At 39.9% G+C, this 27805-nt stretch overlaps 1 protein-coding gene and 1 pseudogene across 1 annotated transcript; both read left to right on the top strand.

The window, feature by feature from the left end:
• The first annotated feature begins 402 nt into the window (after nt 1-402).
• Nucleotides 403-8561, top strand: LOC135770361 (C3a anaphylatoxin chemotactic receptor-like). The gene is made up of 2 exons (XM_065280063.1): nt 403-490; nt 6369-8561. The coding sequence occupies exons 1-2, from the start codon at nt 487-489 to the stop codon at nt 7358-7360; spliced, it is 996 nt and encodes a 331-aa protein (XP_065136135.1). The 5' UTR covers nt 403-486; the 3' UTR covers nt 7361-8561.
• A 1517-nt stretch (nt 8562-10078) lies between these two features.
• Nucleotides 10079-27558, top strand: LOC135770360 (C3a anaphylatoxin chemotactic receptor-like; annotated as a pseudogene).
• The last annotated feature ends 247 nt before the right edge of the window (nt 27559-27805 follow it).

The following is a 27805-nucleotide window of genomic DNA, read 5'->3' as shown; positions in this document are numbered from 1 at the left end:
AACTAGCCAACTCGTAAAATATGTATGAATTCTCATGAGATCAGGCTTTAAATAATCAAAGGTCATTGTCTCTCAGCATAGATGCAAGTCAATGTGTGCTTACCATCACTTATCAAAATATCTTCTTTGGTGTTCATCAGAAAAATAATGACAGAATTCTTACTATTGGGTGAACTATTTCTTTAAGCAACTGAAAAAGGCAAAAATGTCAGTGCAGATCAAAACTTCTCAAAGGGCCAATAAACTTACAGACCCCAGAGGGTTAACCCTACTGTAAAATTGGTTCTAATTTTATCTGGCATGGGAAATTTGTTCTTGAAAGATGGTATTTAAAATGTCTTTCTACAGAAGCATATTTGTCTGTTTTACATCATCACTCCACATCCCACCCCTATTCTCCCTTATAAAGGGAAATCACAGAGATGTTGTTGTGGGCATTGACAACATCAACCTGCAGACATACAGTAGAAAATAAAGACAAAGAAAATGGGTAAGAATTTACATCTATGCTGTAATGTTATGTGTTTGTTTCATTATTAGTTTAATTTTTGACTGACAAAAAAAAAAAGATTTTTAATACTGTACAATATGCAGTATGTATATTTGACCCTGTGTGTGTGTGCGTGCGTGCGTGCGTGCGTGCGTGCGTGCGTGCGTGCGAGTGTGCGTGCGTGTGTGTGTGTGTGCGTGTGTGTGTGTGTGTGTGTGTTTGCTTAGAATACTTCTGATTATGTAGACTTTTATGTAGACTCTTAGGAACAGTCAAGTCACTCACTCAGAGGATAGTAAAATAAATATCTTGTAAATTCAAATCAGAGCATCTTCCATGGCTGGAATGGATCTATTCTTGAGTCTATAAGGTAAAAATAATATAACTTTTGTTTGAAATGGGTTTGTCTCAAAGAAAATATTGTTTTGTCTATACTACTACTAGGTCATTATAATATATGGGTTAAATAGAATTGCATTACTAAAAAGAGACTAAAATACAATTTCACTGACTAAAACTAGACTAAAATGTCATCTGTTTTCATCGACTAAAACTAGACAAAAATAGTCATGGATAAGTCTGACTAAAATACGACTAAATTGCCCAGACTTTTAGTCGACTAAAACTTGACTAGACTAAAAAGAACGTGACTAATAAAAAATGTTAATAACAGCTTGACACAAAGACTAAACTAAAATTAAAACAGGCTGCCAAAAACAACACTAGTGGTGAAGAAAGGATGGATAACCGCTGTCCTCTTCATCATCACGTGTCTCTCATTCTAGTTCTTGCAGTGTATTTGGTTAAATCCTCGTTAATTTATCAAAGTTATATTTAAGATTATCTTTAGTCCTGTTTCACAACTTAAACTTGGATTTAAATCTCAATTATGGATTAATTTAATAGAGGTTTAAATAAAATGGACATGCGCATGCAATTAAAATATGTGACTGAATGAAGAAAATATTAGTGGTCTGACAAAAACAGGCCTCAGCGAAGTGTGTTTAAAAATAAAAATTAAAGCACATCGCACTCTCTAAGTGTGAGGTTGCGGTGCGGTTCCCAAGATGTGGATGTCGAACAGACAAAAGATGTTACGAATATGTTTAACATTTAACAGCAGCGGTAATGATGATGATGAGGCAAGCAGTGATCGCAACCACGCCTTTCGTTTTTCATGCCTGTGTCCTGTGTGTCTGCTGGGCGGAGATCAAACGGTCAGGGCAAGCTATCAGGAGCAGAGATGTCAAGCACGACGGGTCATGTACACGCTGCAGGTACCCGTCTACAGTAATAAGAACTCTGATCTCATTATAAAGTCTATAAAGTCATTATAGAGTCATATACATATAAATTATTAATAAGGTTTAAATTGAATTTGATCTTCTAATATTACCGTTATAATGCGTTAAGCTATGTTACGCATTTATCCGGTTAACATTTCTAAAATGTCCCATTACAGTGAACAACCTGACAACCGCAGGTCTGATAATAAATAACATACCCAGATTATTTTACCTTGCTGGTATTTTTTCATTCTCTCAGGTATCTTTACAAAAAAGCGCCATTGTCTCAGGGATTCCATTGACGAGTTATTTCTTCAATTAAGAGAAAACATTCCTCTGCCAAGCCAATGACGCTTTCCTGTAGCCTGGATCAACCAGACTCTCGTACATTCATTTAATTTGTACAGAGAGTCTGGCCACGCTCCATTGCAATTAGGGTGGCCATTCGCGCCAGTTCCGCCGGACACGTCCCGAACATGTTTTTGGGTTCGTTCTCCGGAAGTCGCGTTGCTCGACCGCATACGTCATCGAGGTTCTCACGTTTCAGTTAAAATACATTAGAAAATGAAGATTAATTTCTTTTAAGACATACAATCATTGTAGTTCAGGGGAGCACTTAAACTGAAGATTTTTCAACAAAGACTTATCTTATTCCCCGCCATCCTTTAAAAAAAAACATGGCAGCATTTTTTGTGATTTTCACAAACGTTTCACAAAATGCCTTCCAGGAAAATGTTCTTCTATAAATATATAGACATACAAATATATAAAATCTAAGAACAGAACCTCTGCTTTCAAACAAATATTTATTCATATCTTCACTTTTTATTACCTTTTAAATATGGGTAGGTTTCTTCAAAAAGAACCAATTTTGGGCAAAAAGCTGAAATAATAGCATTTTTGTAAAGGAATTTTGTTAGAGATCAGATTCAGAATGATTACCAAAGCATACACGTAGTTTAAAATTAATTAAACCAGTTTTTTATAAAATCCCCTAGTGGAATACAGAATACCATAAAACTCGTCAGGAAAGCTAGCCTGGCTCCGCCCTCCTACGTGCTTCCGCTTAATTTTCATTTCGCTTCAGTACTATGTCTTGGACTGCTGTGTAGAGTTTCGTTTTCTCCTGCAAAAATCTGCAGGTCCAATCAGCGAACAGAGGGGGGTGGCTAAGAACGATTACGTTTAGGTTGTGCGTCAGTTTTAGTTCAGTAATGGCAGTGGAGAAAGACGTGAGAAAATCTATGCGGTCCGTTGTTGCAAAGATGCGAATACACAGAAGTTAAAGCCGGAACAAGAAAAATGTTTGCTAAGTTTTGTTGGTCTGATAATTCGCACTTGTTGTTTCCGGACGGTTTTGGCGCATGATATACGTAATAACAACACGTTAGCGATTGGCTATGGCAGATCCTGAGTGACACTGGGCATATCCAATAGTTTTAAACTTCAACAGAGGACCCTCCTTAACGGAAGTAATGCTTTGCAATTAGGGTGGCCATTCGTGCCAGTTCTGCCGGACACGTCCCGAACATGTTTTCGGGTTCGTTCTCCGGAAGTCGCGTTGGTCGACTGCATACGTCATCAAAGTTTAATATTTCTGGTTTTATTTCAGAAAAGCAACTGTTACATTTCAAGGTAAGAATGAAACTCCGTCCTGTCAACGCCTGTATGTATGCAATTAAGATTATGTGAAAATAAGATTTGTGTGAATAATTAAAATACAGCCAAAAAGACTGTTAGAATAAATACAGTATCATACAGCAATTTTTAAAAGTACAATAAATTACTGTATATAATGTTTGAAGTCACAGAAAATTCTCATAATGCAATGCGAATTACAGTTATTTACTGTACAAATAGTATAGCAGTATTATACTGGGTGAAATACTCTACAGTAAATAACTGTAAAATGTACAACAAATTTGAACAGTGTATGATAAAAAAATCAAACTTTGCTCCCTCTTAGCACTGATAAAACATAATAAAACTATAAATACTTATAAACTAAATGTGTTTTGGTTAACATACCTGTAGTTCTGTTGGTTGTGAAAGCCGATATAAAAATGGTTTTATAAATTAGCATCTTATAGCTTCTTACATCATCACCCCACCCCTAATCCCCTTTATAAAAGAGGAAACTGACAATAATTGTTCATGCAACCATTTTGACATTTTAAACCTTGACAACATCTACCTGAAGACATAAGGACAGAAATAAAGAAATAAAAAGAAGAGAATGGTGTTTACTGTACACCCAATGACATCTATCTAACATTTTTGTGCCTCTTTTAATGAAGAAAATTGATTTCTGTTTTTAATACAGTCAATGTGAAAAGTCTTGCAAAGGACATTTTACTTTTATTGTAATTGAGTAAAAGTATGTATCACTTTTTTGTTTATGTATTTATTGCCCAAGATTATAAATGAACATTAAAAAAAATAAAATAACAGCTTACATCCTTTAGATCTCAATAGATATTAAAATCTATGTTGATTCTTTATCATCTCAGCATTGAACTAAACTACATAAGCTGTAGGAGCAGGGCCGTGCAGAGACCATTGGAGGGGCAGGTGCTCAAAGAATAAAAAGGGCACTTTGCTCGCCGACACGCAAGCACACAACTGAAACAAATAATGAAGTAATACAGAATAGAAAGATGATAAGTCTAACGTTTTTCTTTATTTTCCTAGCAAATAGAGTGAGACAGAAAAATCTATATAGACTGAGTTTTATATCTATATATTTATGCATTTGGCAGCAGCTTTTGTCCAAAACGACTTACAGTGCATTTCATTTAGTGTTTGTGTGTGTCAACACAGTATATGCAGTTTTGAAATTATATGATATTATATATTGCATTGTGACATTAAGATATTATTACGTTTACAGGCTTGTGTTTTTGTTTTCATATTTAAAATATAATTCTATTCTATTCTAATCCTGTTCGAAATTTGTATACAAAGAGAGTAGCCTACATATTTTAGTTTTGAATCGTGTTTGTGTTGTGTTTTTGCACACTTTGATGCCTTGATGACACGGCAATAAAATAATGACATTCATCTCTCCTTTCATTCATTTCATGAAGCCTCTAGTACTTTCTTTATTTTCAGGTAAACTAAAACTGGTTGCAAAGCTGGAGAGTTTTTGACTGAGTTAATAATTTAGCACGAGTATGGCTATATTACCCAACATCAGCTCACATTGTCTTTAATCAAAGGCGAGTCCAGGAATCGTAAATTCAATGTGATACAAAAATTAAGAGTTTTTTTTACCGTATTCATCGGATCTTGCTCTTCCAACAAACTCCGCATGACAGGTGGATGACATTAGAACAGCGCGAGAGGGAATAGAAATCAAACTCCTCCGTATGATTTCCGAATATTTCTCGCGGTACTTTGATGTCATGTGCGTTTCGGTTCTTGCATTGCTGCGTGAAGTTGAGCACACCTAAAAACTCGAGACAGCTACCTGTATGAACTTCCGGCAGAGAACGTCCCTGCCTTTGCCTCATCCATTGTTTTTATATGGGAAGAATGTTTTATTTTCAGCGTGAGAAATACAAGGTGTGGCGTGTGAAGGCTGAAATGCGTGAGACTTGAGAGCCCTGTTTGCATCTAACGTTCTAGAGATGTTAATACACACAGACAGCAATAAACAAACGCTGTGCATGCTCTCCTCACGTTGTTCTTGTAAAATCATAATAATATAACAAGCATACCGCTTCGATTCAATGCCGGCTCGAGGGGGATCCTCCCTGTACTGCGCACCGTGTCGTGCACGTGTGGGCGCTGCTATAGCGCTGTGAGCTTTCCCTAAAGAGATTGTCCAATAAAAGGTCAATACGTCATCATGTGACTAATTTTATTTGCGGCTAAATTATTTTTATTAATTTTACTAATAGTTAGATTGGGCAGGCCTTCACAAAAGGGCTTTTAATTACAAAAAAATGCCTTGACAAAAAGGGCACTTTGGTCATCCAGGGGTAAAGGGGCAGGTGCTTGGGCACCCGCCGCCGCCCCCCCTCCCCTCTGCACGTGCCTGTGTAGGAGACATTGACACCTACATTGCATCTACAATATACATTGTTTTTTAGCATTTCCTTAAAATTAAACCCATGTTGCTAGGACCAAAAAATGTAATTCTCCATTATACAGAAGGGGAAAATAAGTATTTGACACATCAGCATTTTTAAAGGGGTTTTGTAAGTGGGCTATTGACACAAAATGTACACCAGATGTAGCCATCAAGCCAAATATTGAATTCATACAAAGATATCAGAACATTTAAGTATACAAGTTGAGTTATAATAAATAAAGTGAAATGACACAGAGAATAGGTATTGAACACACTTTATTTAATACTTTGTAGAAATCCCCCTACTGATAAAAATGCTCAAGTGTCAATAAATTATCTTTCCCGCTGTCAATATTACATAATATATTAGTCAGTCATAGACTACACATATAGTTTAGATGAATGTTCTTTAAACTATTTTAAGCTTTTTTGTTTGGTGAATTAATTAAACTGGTTCACTTTTCACTGAGCATGAGTTTGTAATCATGAGTCATTTCTCTCTCTTTTCTTTCTGCAGTGGGCACAAATATTGGGACATCAAAATCTGACCAAAGTCCGAAGAGCTTAACAAACATTGAAATCTTTGAGATATGCATATATTTTGTCATCTTAGTCGTAGGTGTCATTGGAAATGGACTTGTCATCTTTGTGACCGGCTACAAAATTAAGAAGACAGTCAACTCCATTTGGTTTCTCAATTTGGCGATTGCAGACTTTATTTTTATTTCGTTCTTGGTTTACAACATAGTTTTTGTCTTTGACAAGAGTATACTTTTGGACTTGAACAATCACATGAATGCATGTTTGTATTTTGGTTTTGCACTAAATATGTCTGCAAGTGTTTTCTTTCTGACAGTTATCAGTGTGGATCGATGTCTGTGCACATGGTTTGTTGTTTGGGCTCAGAACAAACGAACTTTAGTCAAAGCCAGAAACATCAGTCTATTTGTGTGGATTTTATCCATCCACTACAGCATCCCTTTTGGCTTTGTTGAGTATGTACAGGATGCTGGAAATGTCAACGATGTCTATATGTCTCTGTTCACATTCATGCTTATTATGGGATTTGTAATTCCCTTTATAATCATTGTATCTTCATACATAGCTATTGGTGTGCGAGTAAAACGTCTCAAAACAGGAAGGCAGCTTCGTCCTTACCGGATCATATCTGTGATTCTGGCTTTTTTCATATGCTGGTTTCCTTTCCATGTTCAGCAATTGTGTTTAACAATGGCAATGAAGAATAACTGGGGTGACAGTGCTAAAGAGAAAATTAATTCTGCAGGACCTTTTGTTTCCTGCCTGATATATTTAAACAGTTGTCTGAACCCCATTCTCTATGTGTTCATGTGTGATGAGTATAAAAAGAAACTTAAAAAGTCTCTCCTGCTGGTGTTTGAGGGGGCTTTTATTGAGGAGCAAATTTTGGGTTTGAGATCAACTTCACTTCCTCAAAACTCTCAATGTCAGCAGGTAGTAAATGTACAGACAGAAGAAACAACCATCTAAACCGTTGCTGGCAGCAAGAGAACATTTTTTTTTTTACATTGGCCTTTAGATGATTGGAGATATACATTTGTAATTTGGAGATTAAGATTTCGCAAGAACTCCTCCATTGTGTGTTCAGACAAACAGAAAGTCTCACCGCAAGCTCTTGCCAACAGCTCAATGTATCGATGAAGAAGAAGTGAAGAATCAACCTACAAATCTCTTACTTAAGTTAACTCTATAACTGAATTTTGTTATGCACAATTATATGTTGTAACATTATTAGTGCAAATCTTTCTTTTTTTAAATCTTATCTTAAAACTATCTAAGCTTATCTTATCTAAATCTAAGCTTATAGCTAAAAATCACATTTGAAGAACATTTTGCAACATTTCTCAATATAAAGGTCATTTTATTCTAAATTGTGTCTTTATCTTATTTAAACCTTTACTTTCACTGTGATAAAAACAGATCAAATATATCAGGTTGAACATAACAGTTACAGATATGTGTAGTTATTTGTCCAAATGCAGTTACACCCCTTACAGTTTTAGGTACAATATAGATGATGTATAAAATGCATAGACTAATGTGGGGTTAGTAACACACTGTTTACATTGTTGCACAAGATTGAGCTAGTTGGTTTTCTCGTTATTTTTCACGCTGCCAAAAGACAGTCTCCCGCAAATTTATGGAAAGGAATAATGTTTTTCAATAGAGTTATTGATGAAAGAGATTTTTTGTTTGTTTGTTTCTGAGTTGAGTGTGTAAGATACCAAATCCAATGTTATGTTATGTCAGTGTCTTGTTGACTAAAACATAGCATCATGTCTGCAGCTCTTAGCAACTTTTTTTGTAGTCTTGAATATATTTTCACCCAAAGGGGTTAGTGGGAACGCTGTGTTACAACTAATCCCATCATTAGGGGCAGACTGGGACAATAATTCAGGTTGGGAATTTGACTCCATCCCAGGCCACCTTGATTGCTGCCATCACCATGTTCCACCGAACTTGGTAATTTTATAGGTTAATATTATTGTAAGGACCGTCATTGTCATGTGTTTAGTCTTCATCGTGTATAGTGTTTTCACTTGTGTGTAATCATCACCCCATTAACCTGATTGTCTCCACCTGTAGTCCTGTGTATATATTCCCCTCTTTGTCGGTTATTGTCTATTGTGCATGCACATTCCTGTTATGTTCCTGAGTTTTTATTAAAGTTATGTCATTTTGTAAATCCGTCTTCCGTATCTTCATCCTAATTGTGACAATTATTAGTTGTAGTTGATATAACAGGTAGACTACCAGACAAATTATAAATTCAGCCACTGTGTTCATCTGACTGGGAATAAATTTATACAAAATTAAAATATAGAAAAGGGGACTGACCAATAGTGATGGCCAAATGAGGCTTCCTGAACCACTGAGGCTTTCCAGCCCATTGGTTCGCAAAAAGGTTCAGTTACCCGAAGCCTCGTGAAAAGTGTGCTCTCTAGTGACACCTGCTGTGGAAAGCAATGTATTGCACAAAAATCTATTCATTCTGAGCAACCAAATTGTCATGGTGTGGGCTTTATCTATTGCCTGTGTATAAAGTATTTTACTCTGCTTGTGTTAATTTGTACACACAACTCATACATACACAACTTTGTGTTCAACTATTCAGTAGTTCTTTGGGTTATTGATAACCGTGAATGCCCCGAATGAGTGTAAATAAATTATTATGAGTGCAGTGCTGACTGGGAATGCAATAGTGCTTATTGAACTGATGGGTGCAATAGTGCAATGCAGTATGGGACTGGAAGTGTGAAACAGCAAACTGCAACACGGAAAAGTGTTTACTGGTTTTTATTTAAAACAAAAGTTTTTTAACAGTATTTGGATTGAAGCGGTTTCTCTTTTTAGAAAGCTCCTCTCAAGCCTTAGAAAACACCCTTTCACAGGGCACTGATGATGCTGGACAACATAAGAAGGTCAGTGCCAGCTTATATAAATTGGGATATTGGAGCTTCTGTTTGTTTCAATATCCCAATGGATCCTCAGTCCTCCTAGGCTATCCCTAATAAAGTCTAGTCTTATAATAATAATAATAATAATAATAATAACAGCAATACTATATATAATAATAATAAAACTACTACTAATAGGCTATATATATATATATATATATATATATATATATATATATATATATATATATATATATATATATATATCCCTGGGTTTTGGCCTCTCTTTTACACGAAAACCCTGTTTTTATCACTGAAAATGATTATTTCTAAAACCTCTGGCCAAAGTGGAGATTTCTGATAACCCCGTTTATGTGTTGCCGTGTCAACTGGGAGAAACAGGGTTTTAGGTTCTGAAACGTCACAATAAGCGCTATATGAAAGAAACAGAAGGTTTCTTGTGTTAATTGTTGGTGTAGATTCTGAGGATTTTGATTGGCAAAATGATGACAGAATTTTTACTTATTGGGTGAACTATTTCTTTAAGCAACTGAAAAAGGCAAAATGTTAGTGCAGATCAAAACTTCTCAAAGGGCCAATAAACTTACAGACCCCAGAGGGTTAACCCTAATGTAAAATTGGCTCTAATTTTATCTGGTATGGGAAATTTGTTATTGGAAGATGGTATTTAAAATGCCTTTCTACAGAAGCATATTTCTCTGTTTTACTCCACATCCCACCCCTATTCTCCCTTATAAAGGGAAATCACAGAGATGTTGTTGTGGGCATTGACAACATCAACCTGCAGACATACAGTAGAAAATAAAGACAAAGAAAATGGGTAAGAATTTACATCTATGCTGTAATGTTATGTGTTTGTTTCATTATTAGTTAAATTTTTGACTGACAAATAAGAAAAATAAAAAAAAAACTTAATTTTTAATAGTGTACAATATGCAATGTGTATATTTGACCCTGTGTGTGTGTGTGTGTGTGTGTGTGTGTGTGTGTGTGTGTGTGCGTGCGTGCACGCGTGCGTGCGTGTGTGTGTGTGTGTGTTTGCTTTGAATACTTCTGATTACACTTTTATATGTAGACTCTTACGAACAGTCAAGTCACTCACTCAGAGTATAGTAAAATAAATATCTTGTAAATTCAAATCAGAGCATCTTCCATGGCTGGAATGGATGTTTTCTTGAGTCTATAAAGTAACAATAATATTACTTTTGTTTGAAATGGGTTTGGCTAAAAGAAAATATTGTTTTGTCTATACTACTACTAAGTCATTATATTATATGGGTATAGAATTGCATTACTAAAAAGAGACTAAAATACAATTTCACTGACTAAAATAAGACAAAAATGCCAAGACTTTTAGTCGACTAAAACTTGACTAGACTAAAAAGAGTATGAACGTGACTAATAAAATCTAAAATAACAGCTTGTCACAAAGACTAAACTAAAACTAAAATTAAAACAGGCTGCCAAAACAACACTATTGGTGAAGAGATGTCAATCACCACGGTTCAAGTACACGCTGCAGGTACCCGTCAACAGTGATAAGAACTCTGATCTCATTATAAAGTCTTTCCGAGTCACATACATATAAATTATTAATAAGGTTTATATTCAATTTGGTCTTCTAATATTACCGTTATAATGCGTTAAGCTATGTTACGCATTTATCCGGTTAACATTTTTAAAATGTCCCATTACATTTTTCTTGCTCCGGCTTTAACTTCTGTATATTCGCATCTTTGCAACAACGGACCGAATAGATTTTCTCACGTCTTTCGCCGCTGCCATTACTGAACTACTACTCAAACTGACGCACAACCTCAACGTAATCGTTCTTAGCCACCCCCCTCTGTTCGCTGATAGGACCTGCAGATTTTTGCAGGAGAAAACGAAACTCTACACAGCAGTCCCAGACCTAGTACTGAAGCGAAATGAAAATTAAGCGGAAGCACGTAGGAGGGCGGAGCCAGGCTAGCTTTCCTGACGAGTTTTATGGTATTCTGTATTCCACTAGGGAGCACTCTTACCCATTTTATAAAAACTGAAGCAAAAACTGGTTTAATTAATTTTAAACTACATGTATGTTTTGGTAATCATTCTGAATCTGATCTCTAACAAAATTCCTTTACAAAAATGCTATTATTTCAGCTCTTTGCCCAAAATTGGTTCTTTTTGAAGAAACCTACCCATATTTAAGAGGTAATAAAAAGAGAAGATATGAATAAATGTTTGTTTGAAAGCAGAGGGTCTGTTCTTAGATTTTATATATTTGTATGTCTATATATTTATAGAAGAACATTTTCCTGGAAGGCATTTTGTGAAACTTTTGTGAAAATCACAAAAAATGCTGCCATGTTTTTTTTTTTTTAAAGGATGGCGGGGAATAAGATAAGTCTTTGTTGAAAAATCTTCAGTTTATCTGCTCCCCTGAACTGCGTCATGTCAACGCCTTTATGTATGCAACTGTCAAAAACAAGATTATGCGAAAATAAGATTTGTGTGAATAATTAAAATACCGCCAAAAAGACTGTTAAAATAAATACAGTACCATACAGCAATTTTTAAAAGTACAATAAATTACTGTATATAATGTTTGAAGTCACAGAAAATTCTCATAATGCGATGCGACTTATAGTTATTTACTGTACAAATAGTTTGCAGTATTATACTGGGTGATACACTCTACAGTAAATAACTGTAAAATGTACAAAAATGTTTAACAGTGTATGTTAAATAAATCAAACTTTGCTCCCTCTTAGCACTGATAAAACATAATAAAACTATAAACACTTATAAACTAAATGTGTTTTGTTAAACATGCCTGTAGTTCTGTTGGTTGTGAAATCCGATATAAAAATGGTTTTATAAATTAGCATCTTATAGCTTCTTACATCATCACCCCACCCTAATCCCCTTTATAAAAGAGGAAACTGACAATAATTGTTCATGCAACCATTTTGACATTTTAAACCTTGACAACATCTACCTGAAGACATAAGGACAGAAATAAAGAAATAAAAAGAAGATAATGGTGTTTACTGTATACCCATTGACATCTATCTAAAATAGATGTCTTATGTTTTTGTGCCTCTTTTAATAAAGAAAATTGATTTCTGTTTTTAATACAGTCAATGTGAAAAGTCTTGCAAAATGGGAATGTTGAGGACCTTTTACTTTCATTGTAATTGAGTAAAAGTATGTATCACTTTTTTGTTTCTGTTTAAAAATTAACAGCTTACATCCTTTAGATCTCAATAGATATTAAAATCTATGTTGATTCTTAATCATCTCAGTATTATTATTAAAATATCATTAATCACCTACAAAGCTTTAAATGGCTTAGCACCCTCATATCTTAGAGAATTACTATCAGAATACAATCCATCACGCACACTACGGTCGCAAAATTCTGGCCTATTGATTATCCCTAGACTATCAAAAGTGTCTAAAAGTGGAAGATCCTTTTCCTACTTAGCCCCTAAGCTCTGGAATGATTTACCAACCGATGTCCGAGAATCAGACACAGTCGATCATTTTAAATCTAGACTTAAAACTTTTCTCTTCAACAAAGCATTCGCATAATTTGTCTAGTAAAGGTTCTTAACTCGCAATAGTTATTTTCACGGAACAAAGCACTCACGGTCATAACACAGACCAACCAAATAAATAAATAAAAACCTTTTCTACATGAACACTTAAAATGAATTGCATTAAATAGTTTGCCACCGTTTGCCACTGAACCTGCATTAACGACGACAGTGGGGCTTTCGGCCTTAGTCAAACGGTTTGGCACGTATGGTCGGGTTGCGATTTTGGTGCTTTCGTGTGTCTTGTGAATAGTATGCCATACAGACCCGTTTGCCACTGAACCTGCATTAACGACGACAGTGGGGCCTCCAGCCTTAGTCAAACGGGTTGGTATGTATGGTCGGGTTGCGTTTTTCGCGCTTTCGTGTGTCTTGTGAATAGTATGCCATACATACCCGTTTGCCACTGAACCTGCATTAACGACGACAGTGGGGCCTCCAGCCTTAGTCAAACGGGTTGGCACGTATGGTCGGGTTGCGATTTTGGCGCTATCGTAAGTCTTATGAATAGTATGCCATACAGACCCGTTTGCCACTGAACCTGCATTAACGACGACAGTGGGGCCTCCAGCCTTAGTCAAACGGGTTGGTATGTATGGTCGGGTTGCGTTTTTCGCGCTTTCGTGTGTCTTGTGAATAGTATGCCATACATACCCGTTTGCCACTGAACCTGCATTAACGACGACAGTGGGGCCTCCAGCCTTAGTCAAACGGGTTGGCACGTATGGTCGGGTTGCGATTTTGGCGCTATCGTAAGTCTTATGAATAGTATGCCATACAGACCCGTTTGCCACTGAACCTGCATTAACGACGACAGTGGGGCCTCCAGCCTTAGTCAAACGGGTTGGCACGTATGGTCGGGTTGCGATTTTGGCGCTATCGTAAGTCTTATGAATAGTATGCCATACAGACCCGTTTGCCACTGAACCTGCATTAACGACGACAGTGGGGCCTCCAGCCTTAGTCAAACGGGTTGGCACGTATGGTCGGGTTGCGATTTTGGCGCTATCGTAAGTCTTATGAATAGTATGCCATACAGACCCGTTTGCCACTGAACCTGCATTAACGACGACAGTGGGGCTTCTGGCCTTAGTCAAACGGGTTAACACGTATGGTCGGGTTGCGATGTTTTTTTTTTGGCGTCTTCTCCTGGTCCTGTAAATGGTATACAATATAGACCCGTTTGCCACTGAACCTGCATTAACGACGACAGTGGGGCTTTAGGCCTTAGTCAAACGGGTCGTCAGGTTTCATTTTCTCTTAAAGATCGGAAGGTGACCCTTATTTACCATATATACCCTCGCATTGGGCCCCCAATTTGCTAAATCCTCAACTGTGGATAACATAATTATGCCGCAATATTTAGTCTGTCTGGAACTAAGCTGAGTTAAACCACATCACTGTGTGACACTTCAATACATATGAATGGCTGCTACGCTAATACGATTTTGTTTTTCTCTCCCTGTCTCGTCCTCGACCCGAGGACGAGACAAACAGACCCAGTCCCGGTAGATGTGAAAGTCGGCACACCTCTGATCTACTGGCCGTCCTTCAACGTTATGCCCAGCTGATACCTGACCAACGATCACCGGCAGAACAGCTTAATCTCCGCTAAATCTCCATTTCCGTTCTCCCAAGGGTTTTTCCCTCCTAGGACTTATTTTTCCTCGGATAAAAGCCCGGGGTTTTTTTTTCTCCTAGGGGGTTTTTCACCCCGGGGAGGCAGCCTTTTTGGGCTTTACCTAGCTTCCTCTTCAATACGTTGCTTTAGTAATACGTGCAATTATAATATTGAGTCATAGCCGCAGCAAATTTAACTGCTCATGCTATCATGTATTCTGTTGTGCTATCTGTCGTTTTCTGTGCTTTTCACTGCTTCTATTTATGTAAAGCTGCTTTGAAACAATTGACTTTTGTGAAAAGCGCTATATAAATAAAATTGAATTGAATTGAATTGAATTATTGAACTAAACTACATAAGCTGTAGGAGACATTGACACCTACATTGCATCTACAATATACATTGTTTTTCAGCATGTCCTTAAAATTAAACCCATGTTGCTAGGACCAAAAAATGTAATTCTCCATTATACAGAAGGGGAAAATAAGTATTTGACACATCAGCATTTTTAAAGGGGTTTTGTAAGTGAGGCTATTGACACAAAATTTCCACCAGATGTAGCCATCAAGCCAAATATTGAATTCATGCACAGATATCAGAACATTTAAGTATACAAGTTGAGTTATAATAAATAAAGTGAAATGACACAGGGAATAAGTATTGAACACACTTTATTTAATACTTTTTAGAAAAGCCTTTGTTGATGATTACATGATGGCCAGAGGTGTAAAAAGTACTCAAAATGTTACTTGAGTGAAAGTACAAGTATGGAGTGTAAATTTTACTCAATTCAAAGTAGAAGTATCAGGCTAGAATCATACTTGAGTAAAAGTAAAAAGTACCACATTAAAATTGTACTTGAGCAGTGGCGGTTCTAGACAAATTTCACTAGGGGGGCCAAGGAGGGACCAGTATTTTACCAGAGGGGCACATAAAAAAATGGCAAGAAATTATATTTAAAGATTATAGGGGTGGTTACAGGAATTGGTTTAAGATAGGACTAGGCCTTAGTTTAATTAGGAAATATAACTAGTTTTAACATACAGTATACATTACTTGTGTGCATTTTGAAGCAAAACAAAGCTGTATTTTAAGATATGGCATTGCAAGTTGTTTTCAGTTTGGACAGCTCTTACATTTATTTTAGTCTAGGACTAGTCCCTTTCTGGGAAACGTCTCGGTTACGGATGTAACCCTCGTTCCCTGAAGGAGGGAACGGAGACGTCACGTCGTGACCGACGAATTGGGAACTCGCTTAGAGAGACCAATCTGCTTCGTATACTACTAAAACGCCAATGAACTTGGCATTGAGATATTTGCATAATGCTGGCGCCGCCCCGCCAGGTGCCTTTATAAGCAGCAGGTGCAAATAGGGAAATTAGCTTCTTTTCGCTGAGAAAGCCGAGAAAATGAGACCGGCCGATAAACAGCAGGTGGCAGCACCTGTGGCGACGGGACGTGACGTCTCCGTTCCCTCCTTCAGGGAACGAGGGTTACATCCGTAACCGAGACGTTCCCTTTCAGTCGGTCACTACGACGTCACGTCGTGACCGACGAATTGGGAATCCCTACCAAAACGCCACTAGGGGCTGACCTCTTCCAGTGTCTGCGTAAAGCCCTCCGGTTCCACTTAAGGAGGAGGAGATAGGTTTTAAGGCAGAAGGCCGGGCACTAGATGTTCCTTTAACCCCACAGAAGTGCCAGCGACTGGGAAGCGCCCTACCTGAGCGGGATAGGAACGCTGCGGAAGCCACTGCCCGTCTTAAGGGCTAATGGTGGGCGAAGTCAACCGTAGTTGAGGAATAAAGACAGCCGTGGCTGTGTAAGCAAAGCAGTGCTCTGCTAAGGGAAACGTGGGCTGGTAGGATTAACCCCACGGAAAAATACTCACAAAGGAACCCGGTGGGACACAATGTGGAGCCCGAGCCAGACACGTAGGTTCGCGAGGATACAGCTAGTGAAAGGCTGACAGCCAATGCTCCGCAACAAAGGCTGCCAAGGCAGCGGAGGAAGAACAATTCAAACCATTACGCATCTTTGTTCTGAAGGCCTTCCATACTGACACAGTTATGAAGCATCAGTTGGAGGCTGCAAGCCGACCTGCGAGACTGCTCTCCGTGCTCCCCCTGATGAGGAAAGAACACGAGAGGATACAGGCTCGATACGAACACTGTAAAATCTAGTGAACGTATTAGGTGTCGCCCAACCAGCAGCTCTACAGATGTCTGTTAGCGAGGAACCACGAGCTAAAGCCCAAGATGAGGCAACACTCCGTGTGGAGTGCGCTCTCAAATTAAAGGGGCAAGGAATACCCTGAAGATTATAAGCCAGGGCGATAGTATCAACTATCCAATGAGACATCCTCTGCTTAGTGACAGCTTTCCCTTTCTGCTGGCCACCATAACAAACAAAGAGCTGGTCTGAGGTCCTGAGGCTTTGCGTGCGATCCACGTAGAGTCGCAGTGCGCGTACGGGGCACAACAAAGCCATGGTTGGGTCTGCGTCCTCCGGGGGCAGCGCTTGCAAGCTCACCACCTTATCTCTGAAGGGAGTGGTGGGAACTTTGGGCACGTAGCCTGGTCTGGGTCTCAGTGAGACAGCAGGACCAAACTAAAAGCACGAATCGTCAACAGAGAATGCATGTAAATCCCCTACTCTCTTCATGGAGGCCAATGCTATCAGGGTCAGAGTTTTCATTGATAAAAACATCAGACTCGTAGACTGCAAAGGCTCAAAAGGGAGACCTGAAGGCTTCAGCACCATGGACAGGTCTCAGGAGGAAAGAGGGAGGGTGCGAGGGGTTTAGCCTGCGAGCGCCTCTTAAAATGAAATAATTAAATCATGCCGGCCAACTGATCTGCCGTTGATAAGAGAGTGATGAGCAGAATAGCGGCGATATCAACTTTAATGGCGGAGGGACAGCCTACCATCTAACCTATGTTAAAGATATAAAAGCACAATGTTAATGGGCATTCTCTGGGGTCCTCGCGTTGCGAAGAGCACCGGGTGACGAAAAAGGTTTCTTTAAGCGCGTAAGCCCGTCTTGTGGACGGTGCTCGAACCGCGTCGATGGTGTTAGATACCGCTTGCGATAAATCACCTAAACCTTGCGCGCGCTCAACGACCATACATGGAAATCCCACAGGTCGGGGCGCGGGTGCCATAATGTGCCCCTTCCTAAAGAAAGAAAGTCTTTCCTCAGGGGAAATCGTCAGGGAGGGGCTGTCGCGAGGAGCATTAACTCTGAAAACCAATCCAGTACGGGGCGACTAATAAAAGGCTCTCCACGTCCTGCCTGACTTTGCACAGTGTCTGCGCAATAAAGCTCACTGGAAGGAATGCGTATTTACGCACCCCCCGCGGCCAGCTGTGTGCCAACGCATCCACGCCGAGGCTGCCCTCGGTTAGTGAATAAAATAGGCGACAGTGGGTATCGTCCGGCGACGCAAACAGATCTATCTACGCACAACCGAACTTCTTCCAAATTAGCTGGACCGTCTGGAGGTGGAGTCGCCATTCGCCGGGGGCGCAGCTCGGGAAGCGCGTCTGCCGCTGTATTGAGCGAACCCGGGATGTAAATGGCACGAAGGGACCTCAGATGCTTCTGACTCCAAAGGAGGAGATGACGAGCGAGATGCGACAGGTGACGAGAGCGCAAAACCGCCTTAACGGTAAATAACGCAACAGTCGCAATGTTATTGGTGTCGGCTAATACATCCTTCCCTCGCATCTCCATAGCGGAGCGTACAAGTCCCAGATATACAGCGCACCGCTCGCGGCAGTTGGGGTGCTATGCACACCCCTGAGACTGCAAGCCCGTCATACGTGGCTGATCATCCCGTGCTGAGGGCATTGCAATATACAGAATGCCAGGAGACCCCTCAGGGGCATATCTTCTATCGGAAATGCCGGGTCTACCACGGGGAAAAATTTAAATGACACGCAGGTGCAATGTTTACACGGTGTATGTCGGTGTGCCACGCTCTCCTCGAGACTCGATCGTAAGCCAATGCTGAAGCGGTCTCATATGAAGCAGCTCGGGCGGCGTCACAACCGCAGCATGCTGTCATATGTCCAGGAGCTTCTGAAATTGTTTCAGAGGGACCGCGTACTTCCCTCGAATTAAACCGAGGCAAGTCAGAACTGACTGGTTGCGCGCTCTTGTTAAACACGTCAATTAGTCGACCGAGTCTTATTTCCATACTGAGAAAAAGGAACCTCTGCACGGGGCAAAGTTGCTCTTTCCCAGTCGACCTGAAGACTTAAACGAGCGAGATGCCAAAGCATTAACTCTCTGTGTTCGCGCACGTCTGCCAAGAACGGGCTATTATAAGTCGACGTAGAAAAAAGCAGAATGCGAACAACGCTCTCTCTCTGACATTTTAATGCCGTGACTAGCACATGGAGACACGGAGAGAGAGAGACAGCTCGAATGGTGTACTTCGTATTAATATGCCCACCCCACGACGCAGAGCGAAAAACGGTCTAAAGCGAGGGGAGATGGACACATAAAGTACACGTCTACAGGTCTAAGGCTGCAAACCGATCTGAATATTGAAATACGAGCCTCGGCGTTATCATCCAAAAAGAACACCTTCGTAGAGCCGGTGCGTAAATCAAATCGATCGTAACCCGCCGTGTATTTTGGGTACTATGAGATAAAGGCTGGAAAAACCCTATCATCATCATCTCGGTAAGAGGGACCGGCTCGAACATCCTTCGCCAACAGGATATCGACTTTTGCACGCAGTACATGTGCATCGGACGCTTTCACTACAGTGAAACGAAAGCCCGAAATTTTGGGGTGTGCCGGATTCGTAACCGAGGCGGATCGTGCGTAAAACCCAACGAAACGGGCTGGGAACTGAAGCCAAGCACCCAGGCACCGTACGAGGAGAAATAACGACACTACCGAAGTACCCGCGGTGGGGCAGCGAAGCGAGACAGGTGGGACTGCCGGTGCGTCTGCTGTGACAGCATAAACATCTACAGTATGTGTGTGTGACACTGACCTGAGCCCGCTGAGGGTGACGGTCATCTGGTCTCCTCTGCGGAGAGCGCAGACTCCGATAAGGGTGCTGGTGGTCCGGTCTCCTCAGCGGAGAGCTCGGACTCCTCAGGTCACCCGCTGGCGATAGAGGAGAGGAAGGGTGAGCTGGTGTGTGCCCGCTCACGGCTCTCTCGATCCTCTGGAGACCTGGAGAGGGAAGAGGAATGCACTCTATGTGTGGTTAGTGGGTACCGGCTAAACAGCCGGTGGAACATATGCAAACCAAGGATTTTCCACCCGACCCTCTATCGGGGGAAGGAGCTCCATCTCCTGAAGAGTGATCCTCTGCCAATCCGGGTCGCCCTTCACTGGCCACTTAAACTCCCGATTTTCACGGGAAGCGGCTAAGCGGGCGGGGCGAGCTGCTGACGACCGGTTCCCCTGCGCTGCCGAGATGGGGTCCGAGGAGGGGAACGGAGGTGGTCGCCGCAGGACGCCGACGGACCAAGGGCAGCTCTGTTCCGCCGGGGCATGACCTAGGAGATCGCCTCAGTCTGTGCAGCGGAGCTGTACGACTCCCCTGGCTCGCCGAAGAGGCCGGTCTGTGAGACAGGAACATTCAAGTTGTTCTCGTCTGCGTCCGTCATGTCAGCCAGACACAGCCAAAGGTGGCGATCTTGAACCACTGAGGTGGACATCGCACGACTGAAGGTCGCGGCCTCCCTGGTAAATCCTTTGTGAGCCTGCAGCAACGTTATTACGTGCAGGGCTGAAGCCGCCTCTCCGGCATGCCTGATGGGCAGCGTCCGTAACCGGACGACTGTCTACAAACACGGGAGGGAAGGGTTGGGTGGTCCCTCCAGGAACGCATCCCGCTCCACTGAAGGGGTCCCCGCCCTCAGCGGCTCCGTTGGTGAGGGAGGTGAGGGGTGAAAGCTGAACGGCCGGACGGCCGCAAATCACGTCAGCTCTTCGTGCCGTCGGGGAAGAAAGGCACAGGAGGAGAGGACCGAGAGGCCCGAGCAGCTCCGAAGTACCAATCATGTGGGCGGGACGGTTCGGGCGGAGAGGGGTTAACCTTTCCAACTCTACCGTCTCCGCCGCTCGCGGGCACGGCCGCCATCTCCGGAACGACTCTGCCTCGGAGGAAAAATGGACACCCCTCTGATGCTGCAGAAGTGACGGGACCAGAAGGAGGTCCAATGGATTCGGCAGACATCGTAGAACACGACTCTGCAGTCTCCACCGGAGCCTCAACCGGCTGAGGATGAGAAGGCCGGTAGGTGGAGGACGCATCCTCCGTCCTACTCAGCGTAGTGACGCGAAGGGCGCCCTGCGAGCGCTTGACAGCCGCACCATGGCGGCGTCAGCACTGCAAAGGCGCGGACAGCGTTCCCGTAGAAACGACAGTCGTCTCCGCAATCCAAGAGGGTTATGCTCTCACAGAGAGAACAGAAACTCTCCACGAACGCAGCCCCGGAGTGCTCGATGCCTGAGCACGAAGACAGCGCTCGTGACCGTCACTGGAACCCTTATACTTCTCGCATCCAAGATCGCACGGGCGAAAAGCTATCCTGAAAAGGACGCTGATCCCCGCATATACGAGAGAGTGGCTGCCTTTAACAAGGCACAAAGCTCTCTCGTATCACTCTTTTAGGGAAATTCACTCAGATGCTTAGTTGATGAGCGCACAGGAAGGCAACGCACACACTAAACTCAAAACAATAAACAGATGTAGAGCCGTGGAATAAGCGAAGCGTCCGCTGTGATACTGCTAGTTCAACCAACTTCAGCAATCAAATCCCAACAGAGTAAAGTAGCTTCTCAGTAGCAGATAAAGCCGGCTTTCGAAGCGAAAAAGCTAATTTCCCTATTTGCACCTGCTGCTTATAAAGGCACCTGGCGGGGCGGCGCCAGCATTATGCAAATATCTCAATGCCAAGTTCATTGGCGTTTTAGTAGTATACGAAGCAGATTGGTCTCTCTAAGCGAGTTCCCAATTCGTCGGTCACGACGTGACGTCGTAGTGACCGACTGAAAGGGAACTACCCCGTAAACTTTATTTTAGTTTACAATCATATACTTTTTTATTTAATACAAGAGTGAGTGCAGGTGCAAAAGGGGAGCTGGGCTCTTTTCTAAAGCCCCCCAACCGAAAAGCATGCAAGCCTACTCAATAAACTTTATGAAATGCAAACTTTTATAAAGACAAACGTTTGTTTTAGTTTACATATAAATACACATTGCTAGACAGTTAGGGACCACAATCTAATCAACATTTAAAATAATATTTATTTTTAAATTGTAAAAATGTTTATATGTAACATTTAATTATATTCCTCCAATTTTATGCACGTATATGTAAGAGCATAATTACAGCGCTTTTTACAATGTGTAAACTTTAAAAAGTTAGCGAGATGTTGGTTTTGCCGGTTGTTGATGAGTAACAGCTGTAAATGATCACAACACGCAGCCACGTCACAGGAGAACAAGTGAACAGTGTGTCCCAATGTGAAGTGAGCTAGAGTCCTTACCAGTGCCCAAACCTGCATACACATTCTCAACATCGGGAGGTTGGGAACGGATTGAGACACTCGCCGAGCAGCACCCACAGGCGGCTAGTGGTTGGGTGCGCCACTCTAATTTGCCCGTGTAGAACGTTGCGTCGCATTAGTTCCGCTTTTGGCGCTCGCGTGTAAAATCAAAATAAATTTATACTTTTTTATTTGGTCAGCACGGGGTGGCCACAGGGGTGGCCAGGGACATGTCTACAGAGGCACGGGCCACCCTTGGCCTCCGTGTAGAACCGCCACTGTACTTGAGTATTAAAAAAGTAAAAGTATCAGGAAGAATGAAAACTAGAGATTCTTGTTTAAGCTTTAATCTCTAAAAACATGAAGTGAATGAACCACATACAAGGTTTTATCCTGCTTTACAACTGTTTTTATCTAATTGTATTTATTTATACCACGGGTCTGTTGAATGCTTGATTCTGATTGGCTGAGAAATGTGCTATGGGTGTTGATTATTTTTTAATAACCGCACACCTAACCTTTCATTTCTTTAAAATAGGCACCAGAGCAATGTTTGTGGTAACCGTGGTGTAACCGGAATAAATGACTTCGGTCCTTTGAATTATTCGAAAATAATGCAAACTCCGCTTTGTGTCGTGCCGCGTTACCAGCTAGGGTGTGCATTATTTTAAGCAACATGCTACTCAAAGTTGTAATACCTTTAATTTAACTTAACCAGACGCTAAATTTCAAAATTCAAGCTCTATCAAGCCTCTCACGGGCAGCTGTTGCAGTAAGAGGTGTATTAGACCTTGTTCACACTGTCAGTCCAAATCCGATTTTGGTGCATATCCGATAGGAATCCAATCACATTTAGAATGTGTGAACGGCCAAAAACCACATGAAATCTGTTTTTTCTAATCCTTTTCACGCTACATCCAGTGGTGGTTTGAAATAGTTTTTCAAATTGCATTTCTGGAAATCCACTTCAGTCTGACCGCCCTGATCGCATTTGTGTAGCTTTTTGGTTATGTCATGCTGTTGCATCACGTAAACACGTCAGAAGTCGATGCAGACTGCCGTGCCAGAGCGACATCATTGCCATAGAAACAGTGAAGTTAATCCGGAAAACGGCAGAATGCAACAGGAAGCACAGATCAGATCTGAACAGTTGTGATACACAATATGGACAGCGAATCTGTCAAATTGGATATGCACCAAAATCAGATTTGGACTGACAGTGTGAACAAGGTCTTAGTCTTGATAGAGAGACTGCAAATAGCAGGGAACGTGTCACACAGGAAGACACTTCATGTGTTGACGGTTTCATCATCAGATAAACTGTTGGCCAATTCCTTGAAATGGTCCAAAGGCTCCAGAATGAATTACATTTAAGTTAAACTGGCCATCAGCAAAATTCAATTGGTTTGGTAAGAGCAAGGGAAAATAGAATGAATTGATCTCTACTTTTTGACTGTAAATAAAATTGTAAGGAGTAAAAAGTACTTATTTTTCTTAAAAAATGTAATTAAGTAAAAGTATTGATTTTTAATTGTACTCAAGTAAAGTAAAAATCCCCAAAAATAATACTTAAGTACAGTAATCAAGTAAAATTACTCAAGTACTTTACACCTCTGATGATGGCTAAATCTGTTATAAATAGCCCACTTAGAAATCCCCTTACTGATAAAAATGCTGAAGTGTCAAAAAATTATCTTCCCCGCTGTCAATATTATTAGTCAGTCATAGACTACACATATAGTTTAGATGAATGTTCTTTAAACTATTTTAACCTGTTAATCCAGACAGCCGTTTTCAGGCCAAATCATGAAATTTACATGCCCACACTAAAACAGCTGTAGTTCCAAAACCCTTTGACCTACAGACACAATTTTGATATCTTTAAAAAGAAGACAGTTGTGTCTTTACTTCTCAGTTATCAGAATTCAGATATGTAAAAAAAGCTAAATGTTATAGACACTGAAGTGTGGTGAAAATGTTTTATTAAAATTAAACGTGTTTTTATTTAATTAATAATGTCATATTAAATATGCCATACCAACCCAAAAACAACATAGACTTAAGACCACATGTCTGACCAATCTATGTTTTAAATTTGAAGATGATATGATAAAAAATAAGGTTACTGTAAGCTTTGATCTTCACCATGGCACATTTCAAAAAATGGCCACTGGGCTCCTCCAAATCATCACCTGCTATAATGATGTAGAGTAAAGTAGAAAAAGCTTTATAAATAATTATTTACATGTGGTTATTACCTAGAGTATGTATATACAAAACTTTATTAATTACATAAAAACATTGTATACACATTTGACAAAAATGTGTTTTAATTTAAATATTGAAATAATCTAGTAACCGTAAACTACACAGAACATAGTAATTATGAAGTTTTTAAAATAAAAATAAAACTATTTACATTGTGGACACCTCATGTTTTAAAAACTAAAGCACTCTCACCAGTTGTTGTGAAGTGATAAAAGAAGCATTCATATTAATGGCGGTGACGTATCTCTATCGCGAGTAAATTGCGTAACCATTCATTCAGTGATGGGCGATAGAAAAGCACCCAGACAGCGATCTGTTACTAATAATAAGCTTTTGTCCTCACAATATACATTCAGAGTACTTGCATAATGTTAGGTACATTCAACAATGTCTGCAAATAGCGAATGTGCATCAGAATGACAAGCAGTCTAAGTTACTGAAGATAACAGGTACACGAAAATAACACACAAAAACATCAGTAAAACACTAAACTTATTAGCTGTATGTGAAATATTAATCATAATGTGTGTGGACTCATTTTAAACATAATACTCTGACTGACCTGATCGCGTATGCCTTTTCCATATTAGAATCGCGCTGCGTGTGCAGTTGTTGAATAACAATATGGATTTAGGATTATTTGATGCAAAATCACATGGAAACAACGAAGAAATATCAATAATTCTCTTATGTAATACATTTGTGGACTAAAACTGCGAATGGATGTTATATTGTGAATGCTTAAGCAATGAGATTTCAGCAGTGTGAATTCGTCTAAAGTTATGAGGGAGGCGCAGTTTCATAATAAGAGCGTGAAGTCATTTTATGAATGAACAAATTAAAATATGACCTCGTTGCATAAAATGTATTATTAATTTTGCTAGAGCATTTATTTAGTGGAACAGCACTTAAAAATGAAATCTAAACCCTCCAACCTTTCTAATGATATATGGCATGACAAGTTTAATAACCTTCTTCATCAGTATAATGTATTGTAAACTTAATAGTTTGTAAACAAAACGCGTCAGGACCACGCACGGGCCCGGTTCGCTTTAACAGGTTTTTAAGCTTTTTTGTTTGGTGAATTAATTAAACAGGTTCACTTTTCACTGAGCATGAGTTTGTAATCATGAGTCATTTCTCTCTCTTTTCTTTCTGCAGTGGGCACAAATATTGGGAGATCAAAATCTGACCAAAGTCAGAAGAACTTAACAAACATTGAAATCTTTGAGATATGCATATATTTTGTCATCTTAGTCGTAGGTGTCATTGGAAATGGACTTGTCATCTTTGTGACCGGCTACAAAATTAAGAAGACAGTCAACTCCATTTGGTTTCTCAATTTGGCAATTGCTGACTTTATTTTTATTACATTCTTGGTTTACAACATAGTTTTTGTCTTTGACAAGAGTATACTTTTGGACTTGAACAATCACATGAATGCATATGTTTGTATTTTGGTTTTGCACTAAATATGTCTGCAAGTGTTTTCTTTCTGACAGTTATCAGTGTGGATCGATGTCTGTGCACATGGTTTGTTGTTTGGGCTCAGAACAAACGAACTTTAGTCAAAGCCAGAATCATCAGTGTATTTGTGTGGATATTATCCATCTGCTACTGCATTCCTGTTGGCTTTGCTGAGTATGTACAGGATGCTGGAAATTTCATCAATGTTATAATGTTTCGGTTCACACTGATGTTTATTTTGGGATTTGTAATTCCCTTTATAATCATTGCATCTTCATACATAGCTATTGGTGTGCGAGTAAAACGTCTCAAAACAGGAAGGCAGCTTCGTCCTTACCGGATCATATCTGTGATTCTGGCTTTTTTCATATGCTGGTTTCCTTTCCATGTTCAGCAATTGTGTTTAATAAGTTCAGTGAAGAATAACTGGAGTGACAGTGCTAAAGAGAAAATTAATGCTGCAGGACCTTTTGTTAACTGTCTGGCTTATCTAAACAGTTGTCTGAACCCCATCCTCTATGTGTTCATGTGTGATAAGTATAAAAAGAAACTTAAAAAGTCTCTCCTGCTGGTGTTTGAGGGGGCTTTTATTGAGGAGCAAATTTTGGGTTTGAGATCAACTTCACTTCCTCAAAACTCTCAATGTCTGCAGGTAGTAAATGTTCAGACAGAAGAAACAACCATCTAAACCGTTGACGGCAGCAAGAGAACAATTTTTTTTTACTTCAGCCTTTAGATGATTGGAGATATACATTTGTAATTTGGAGATTAAGATTTCGCAAGAACTCCTCCATTGTGTGTTCAGACAAACAGAAAGTCTCACCGCAAACTCTTGCCAACAGCTCAATATATCAATAAAGAAGAAGTGAAGAATCAACCTACAAATCTCTTACTTAAGTTAACTCTATAACTGAATGTTTATCTTTCTGTTTTGTTATGCACAATAATATGTTGTAACATTATTAGTGCAAATCTTTCTTTTTTTAAATCTTATCTTGTAACTATCTAAGCTTCTCTTATCTAAATCTAAGCTAATAGCTAAAAAACACATTTGAAGAACATTTTGCAACATTTCTCAATATAAAGGTCATTTTATTCTAAATTGTGTCTTTATCTTCTTTGAACATTTACTTTCACTGTGATAAAACAGATCAAATATATCAGGTTGAACATAACAGTTACAGATATGTGTACTGTAGTTATTTATAATACTGAACGTAATGTCCAAATGCAGTTAGACCCCTTACAGTTTTAGGTACAATATAGATGATGTATAAAATGCATCGACTAATGTGGGGTTAGTAACACGGACTGCTTACATTGTTGCACAAGGTTGAGCTAGTTGGTTTTCTCGTTTTTTTTTTCACGCTGCCAAAAGACGGTCTCCCGCAAATTTATGGAAAGGAATAATGTTTTTCAATAGAGTTATTGATGAAAGAGATTTTTTGTTTGTTTGTTTCTGAGTTGAGTGTGTAAGATACCAAATCCAATGTTATGTTATGTCAGTGTCTTGTTGACTAAAACATAGCATCATGTCTGCAGCTCTTAGCAACTTTTTTTGTAGTGACTCCATCCCAGGCCACCTTGATTGCTACCATCACCATTTTCCACCGAACTTGGTAATTTTATAGGTTAATATTATTGTAAGGACCGTCATTGTCATGTGTTTAGTCTTCATAGTGTTTTCACCTGTGTGTAAGCTGATTGTCTCCACCTGTAGTCTTGTGTATATATTCCCCTCTTTGTCGGTTATTGTCTATTGTGTATGCACATTCCTGTTATGTTCCTGAGTTTTTATTAAAGTTAGGTCATTTTGTAAATCCGTCTTCCGTATCTTCATCCTAATTGTGACAATTATTAGTTGTAGTTGATATAACAGGTAGACTACCAGACAAATTCATGTTCATGAATCTGACTGGGAATACATTTATACAAATTTAAAATATAGAAAAGGGGACTGACCAACAAGTGATCTATCTTAATAATGAGTTGTAAAGATGCAGTCTATATCTGTAGGTGAACCCTCAAAAAC

The sequence above is a fragment of the Paramisgurnus dabryanus genome, chromosome 8, assembly GCF_030506205.2.
Source record: "Paramisgurnus dabryanus chromosome 8, PD_genome_1.1, whole genome shotgun sequence".
NCBI classification, from domain to species: domain Eukaryota; kingdom Metazoa; phylum Chordata; class Actinopteri; order Cypriniformes; family Cobitidae; genus Paramisgurnus; species Paramisgurnus dabryanus.
Note: the sequence above shows the minus strand (reverse complement) of the source record. Positions and strands in the feature narration are given on the sequence as shown.